Source organism: Erigeron canadensis, chromosome 2 (assembly GCF_010389155.1).
Source record: "Erigeron canadensis isolate Cc75 chromosome 2, C_canadensis_v1, whole genome shotgun sequence".
NCBI classification, from domain to species: Eukaryota; Viridiplantae; Streptophyta; class Magnoliopsida; order Asterales; family Asteraceae; genus Erigeron; species Erigeron canadensis.
Window position 1 is genome coordinate 4,984,749 of NC_057762.1, and position 6,703 is coordinate 4,991,451.

The 6,703-nt window shown below is 33.9% G+C and overlaps 1 protein-coding gene across 1 annotated transcript; it reads left to right on the forward strand.

The window, feature by feature from the left end:
* The first annotated feature begins 1,870 nt into the window (after window positions 1-1,870).
* Window positions 1,871-4,467, forward strand: LOC122589527 (protein IRON-RELATED TRANSCRIPTION FACTOR 3-like). The gene is made up of 4 exons (XM_043761825.1): window positions 1,871-2,095; window positions 2,512-2,630; window positions 2,757-2,884; window positions 4,008-4,467. Exons 1-4 carry the CDS (start codon window positions 1,953-1,955, stop codon window positions 4,314-4,316), a joined length of 699 nt encoding a protein of 232 aa, XP_043617760.1. The 5' UTR covers window positions 1,871-1,952; the 3' UTR covers window positions 4,317-4,467.
* The last annotated feature ends 2,236 nt before the right edge of the window (window positions 4,468-6,703 follow it).

The following is a 6,703-nucleotide window of genomic DNA, read 5'->3' on the forward strand; positions in this document are numbered from 1 at the left end:
CGGTTTAATAAATAGCGGAAGTTACCTAGAAAGCTAGTTTTAAACACAAATGCTACACAAACAAACTTATGCAAACTAAACTTTCACCAATTAAATCATGCCAATGTATTCTCCATCCATTTTTTCTTTTTGTTGATTGGAATATCTCACATGCCACATGTCCAAATATGCTTACATATTAAATTACGATTTGACCATTGTAATAATTTTCTTACTAATATTGGCAATTGGGGAAAATTACGATTTAAATATACACTTCAATTTAAGTCGTTAGTCGTTTGACTAATAGACTTGCATATGTAAAGGAATAAACATATAAATGTACAGTTTTTTTACAATGAAGTAAAAATCTGTAATTTATACTATGCTAAAAACTTATAGGAACGTACAAGTAAATTATGCGCAAAATGTACAAATTCGTATAGCACATAATAAACTTTTACCATATTTCATTTTTAATCTCCTAAACTTTCATCTTTTAACTTTTGTCCCACATTAAAGTTTTCGTTTTTATTTTCTTGACACTAAATTATTGGGTTTTCATGTTTTCATCAAATAAGTTTCATCTGGTCACAATTTTACCTTTAAACATTTGGTTTGACTATTTTTATTCGTCTTTTTATATACCGGTCGATTGGTTCCGTGTGAGGCATCCTGCTGAGGGACATTAGCTAATATTCTTCCTGTCGCATCCGTCTTCAGGACGATCTAGTCACAGGTTTTCACTTCTCAGTGAGTGAAAGCATAACGTTTTTTAATTTGTCCCACATCAAAGTTTTCGTTTTTTATTTTCTTGACACTGAATTTCTGGGTTCTAATGTTTTCATCAAATAACTTTCACCTCGTCACGATTTTGCTTTTAAACATTTGGTTTGACTATTTTTATTCGTCTTTTATATACATAACGTTTTTAAATTTGCCCACATCAAAGTTTTCGTTTTTATTTTCTTGACACTGAATTTCTAGGTTCTAACGTTTTCATCAAATAACTTTCACATGATTACGATTTTACTTTTTAAATAAAGAGTTTTGTTAATGAAAGTCCTTAGGGATGTCAGTATTAATTAATTTGATGCATTAAAGTTTGTACTTTGTCTTATGAAAATTCAGGAGGGCGGTTATTGATGTATAAAGTACTACTTTTTATGCATGTAATAAGCCCTTAATGACAACCATTTGGACTGTCATTATTATTTTCCTTAAATATATAACGTTTTTAAATTTGCCCTACATTAAAGTTTTCATTTTTATTTTCTTGACTAATTTTTGGGTTCTCATGTTTTTATCAAATAACTTTCATATGGTTACAATTTTACTGTTTAAAAGTTTATATTATATTTAAAATATTACTCAATATAGTTATTGTTTATGTTTTTGTACATCTTATAACACTTATAAAAAAATTTTATTGTTATTGTTACATGTTTAATTGTCTTTTTTATTTTTTAGTTCGAATATTTAACATAAACTTGAGTCTAAAATTTTGTCGTGTAGAAAACGTACCCGCGGCAATGCGCGCCTGCGCGGGTACGATAACTAGTTGTGTCTAAAATTAAGAATAAGATATTAAGACGAGATCATATGCACGATGTATTTATAAAACAGCCACACACACCAAATAATATGTCTAAATATTTATAATCACTTACAATTTTTACATAAGCACTACACAAATAATAAAAAATTATTATATATAAAAAAAAAACTCGTGCGTACGTTCCAATGTTATGTCTTAAATTTATCGTAAAGTGGAATCTAAAAAAAACACATTGACGAGGTGACGTGTTTAAATATATAAGTTGCATAGACAAATGGGCTCACTAAGGACACACGCCGTCGTGTGGCATCCTACATAAAAAAACACACTCTTCATATTCATACACACGATCACCTAATTATTGCCACTCCATTTTGTCCTAACTTCCTTCCATACACATCTTCCCATTCCATAGATGCCCCATCTGCAATTATATTCATCTAAAAACAATATATATTGTTATCTATATGCAATTAGTAAGTACTTCAAATTTGAGATGAAACGCTCATCTGCTATGAACCAAAATGTGGAGAAGCCCAAGAAGAAATCAGTAGGCAGGTAAACTTTCTTGTTTTCATGGTGTTATGACTTATGAATGGTTGTGAATGATATCTTCTCAAGGATTACCCGATTTATTGGATATAACCACAATGTTTGTATATCTTATTCATGTTGCGTATAGGAAACAACCTCTCTACCCCTGGGTAGAGGCAAGTCTGTCTACGTCTCACCTCCCCCACACCCCACATGCAGAGTTTGGGTCTTGTCGTTGTTATTGTTGTTGTATACTTGCGTATATTAACGTTTTTTAACGTACACTACTATATACGGTTCACATTAATACATTATTATAAGGTATAACATCTTATAGCATGTTTGGTAGTATACGACTAAAAAAATACTAATGGTGTACAAATTTTCATATCATTTTCCAAGTTTTGTGATGATCGGTGCCTTTTTGTTGTTTTTCACAGACCATACGGAAGCAAGAAGGATGGTGCAAAGGTTCGTAGAAAAATTCATAAAGCGGAAAGAGAGAAATCGAAACGTGACCATATGAATGCGCTATTTCTAGAGCTCGCAAACGCTTTAGGTGTGACATTTGATTCTAGTATTGCTTTTTCCTTTGATGTTTGTTCACCTGCAGGATTTTGATTATTAACTTTTATATACCACTGACCACACTAGTACTTAAAAAGCTTTATTCTGTTACTTGTAGAGCCGGCTACTATGAACACGGGGAAGTCTTGTACATTGACCGAGACCATTCGAATACTTCGAGACCTGATAGCTCAAGTTGACTCTCTTAAAAAAGAAAATTCTGCTCTGTTAGCTGAATCTCAATATGTAAGCTTCAAAACTTTGGCACAAAACATATTTAGATCACTTTATTAAAAAGTAGATAATTACTCCAACAATGTAACTTTTGTAATTATATAGTAGAACACATTAACTATTTACGGTAAAAAAAAAAAAAAAAAATAGGAAGTGTAATGCACTTGTTAGTTGGCCTAACTCGGTCTGACCTATTCAGATGCATTCTAAAAGACTATTCATTTTGACTCATTACCCAACCCACCCACTTTGCTACCTTTAGATTATTACTTTGTAAATCTTCAGCTCAGCACAGCTCTACCTATTCACTAGTCACTACACTTGAGAATCAAAATGGCCTCTTCGTAATGTACCTAATGAAATACAGTAACAATCCTAGTTGAATGCTTTTATAAACATTGTGAATCATATGAAAAGTTAAACTTTGAATTTATTGTTGGAATAAACATGATTCGATTCGAGTGATAAAACATCCCCAATCGTCCTGTGGAACCTGTAAGAACATTGAAGCATAATTGCTATTGATTTTGGGTTCCCATAACAAGGTGATTGAGTAATAATGAGATGATAAATTCGGCTGAAACATGATGCACGAATTAGAGAGGAGTAAACACACGAATTTGTGTGGGATTTTGTGTGTGTGATTAACCTTAACTTAGGGTTAATTACCCTCTATTTATAATGAGAATAATTACACATTCAACCCTTTAGTATTTACACATTCAACCCTTCTGGTGTTTAATGTGTGTACCATTAGTCCTCTTAGTTACAATCACCTAATGGGAAACCCTATACTATGTCTCTAAGAGTAAATACGCCCATCATATATTTACCTAGACATATGGATTTCAGTTATCGTCAATTATCATATCAGGCTTGATAGATGATCAGTGACGATCACACTAACTTGGTTCCAACATTTATTTCCTTGTTGTAACAAACTAAAAAACTATGTAATAGCTATGAAGATAAGTTCTTTACTAGATTTTCAATATGATTATTGTCTGTCTGTTATAAATACCAAGAGAAGATGGAAAATGTGTTATACAAAACAGTCGTATTTGATAATATGTACATAAAAATTAATAAGTCTCCGTTTTGTTGAAATATAGTTGTTTGAAATATGGATAAACAGGTTGATGTAGAGAAGAATGAGCTAAAAGAGGAAAATAGTGCCATAGCCACTCATATTAAAAAGCTTCAGAGTCAGATAAACGGAAAAGTTCATTCCCAGTCTTTATGGAGTTCGGAATGCAGCCCTGTTGTAGGTCCTGTGTTTGTACTGCCCATACAAAATGACCCGAAGCTTTTTGCAGAACCCAAGATTCCAGATAATGTAACAAAGAAGCTCAGACCAAATGTGAGCAAACCACTTCCTCGATACCCATCACCCTCTGATTCATGGCCATTTAACATTCTTTCTGAAAAACCAAGAACAGATTAGTATTAAAGCAGAGTTTCTTTTTCTTTTTTTAGTTTGTATGGTTTGGTCTAGTGGCAACGGCGAGCATCGGTTGTAGGCATTTGCACCATGTGATCTTGCATTTTCTAAGTAAAATATGATGGCATTCTTGCTGTAAATTTTTTTCCCCTCAGAATTTGTGTTACCTTTTCAGTTTTAAACGTTCAACTAAAAGAATTGTCCGGGTAATGATGTACCAATGAATGGGCACACGTCCTTGGTGCTTATGATTTACTTATTCGGGATATGGATAAAAAGGCTGTTATTGAGTAAAATGAACTAAAGAAGCACATAGTGCAATAGAAGATTACAAGCCCATATTAAAAAGCTCCTAAAAAATGATAGATTTCAATTCCTGCCTTTGTTTAGTTCGTAATGCAACCATGTTGGGGGCCGTGTGGATGTGGTTGCTATGCATACTTGCACAAAACTTTATGCATAACCAACGAGCCCTGACAGCTTGTGGCCTTGAGCCAAATGTGAGCAGGCTACATGCGGAATACTTGTCACCTTCTGATTCATGGCCATTTAACATTCTTAATGAGCATGCTGTTCATTATAGAAGGTTAGATAGTGAAACTGGTTAGACTGTCATCATTTATCAACTTTTAAGTGACGTTTGCACCATATAAACTCTGTGTTAACCAAATGGATATTGTGGCACTCGAGTTCAAGACATTTCCCTGAAATTCTTTTTTCTTTTGAGAAGTAAGATCTATTAGCTGGACATATGTAGTATTTATTAGCCAACACCAATAAGCTTTTTAGTTTATTATCAGATAACTATTATGTGAATTGCATCTATATATATATATATATATATATTTTTGAACAGCGAGTTAGTATTTAGTAGTTACCAGTTAGCATTCAAAACACAACAGTGACATCCAATTGAGCAGTATGCGGTGCTCAAACCAAGCATGTCTGGGATGAAACCCAAGACTCTCGAAAAGCCCCCTAATAATCCACTCCTACAAATGTAGGAAGTGAGATTCGAAACCTGGTAGATTTTCCCAAGGTCAAAGACCTTACCAATGGGTCACCACCACTATATTATAAAGCAAGTAGGGTTTTTGTTTAAAACTTTCAACAATTCATCAAAACCACATTACATAAATAACCCTAAATACTAGCCGCCGCCACCACCACCACCGATAATAGCCCACCGCCGCCACCACCATCATCACACCTCGCATCGCGCGGGTACCGTTCTACTTTCATAACAAGAATGATTAACCAAGCCAACTACAATCCAAATTATTTGGAATACTAGTCCCTGATTAGTTTATGATGTTACAGATATCCATTAGTTAGTGATGAGTTGCTTTTATTCATGAAAGGCCTGACTGAAACTTAAATCAACCTTAGGCTATCCGGGGTAGATTTAGTAACAGTCAAATAAAACAATGACGTTCTTCTCGCTACTACTCACAAACAATCATGTTTGTGATCATTAGTGAACACTTTTGAGATTCCACGAACGCAATAGCTTGGATTTAGGCATTTAGCTGTAACTATGCTAAAACATTTGACATCGGTATAGCTATTTACTAGAAAAGATTGATTGTCTGGAACCTGAACCAGACGGCCCAAATGACCATCAAATCATCATATCTGAGCTAAAAAAAGCTCACCCAAAGGGGGCATTTGGATGGTAGGTTAACCAATTGATCCATTCCTGCCAAAGAGCTTTAGTATGAATGGGTTTCTCCTTAGCTAACTTGAAAATAAACATGGATGTATTTCCAAATGCCCCCCATCTCTAGAACTAATGAGGCTGCATGTAACGAGCACAATTAAGGTTTTTGAGTGTTGTCAGGCTCTATACTAACGACTGCTATGGATGAAAGAATTGATTAAGATAAGTCTAGCTAGCTCGTTGTCCACAAGAAAAAGAACATTTGGATGCTGAGTTGAAACTCATGGAGAGTAAGAGCTATGGTGTAAAAGAGAACTTCCGAGGATTCATAATGCTGCAAGAATGCTTGATGAAAAGCCCGATGCAGGATTCTTTAAGGCGAGACCCTATTCTGCTAAATGGCTTTCTTGAACGTACATCGCTTTCAAACACTTGTTTTTAAAACTTGCAAATTTAATTCAACTTGTTATAACTAATTCTACTTTTGCATTTAGAATTGTTCAAGGGTTCAAGCATTCGTCAACCTAAACTCTCTACTTGTATTTGTAGATAAATTCTATGATTCTATCTTTCTCTACAGACTAACTTGGATCTGAATTGAAGGTTGATTTTTTCCAATGTTCGACATACTGGCAGATTTCAATCTATAGTATTGATATCTAACTTTGTATTAGTGTTTTCGGATTAATTTTGGTTATATTTATATATGTTGTTGTGGAACTCCAAGTGT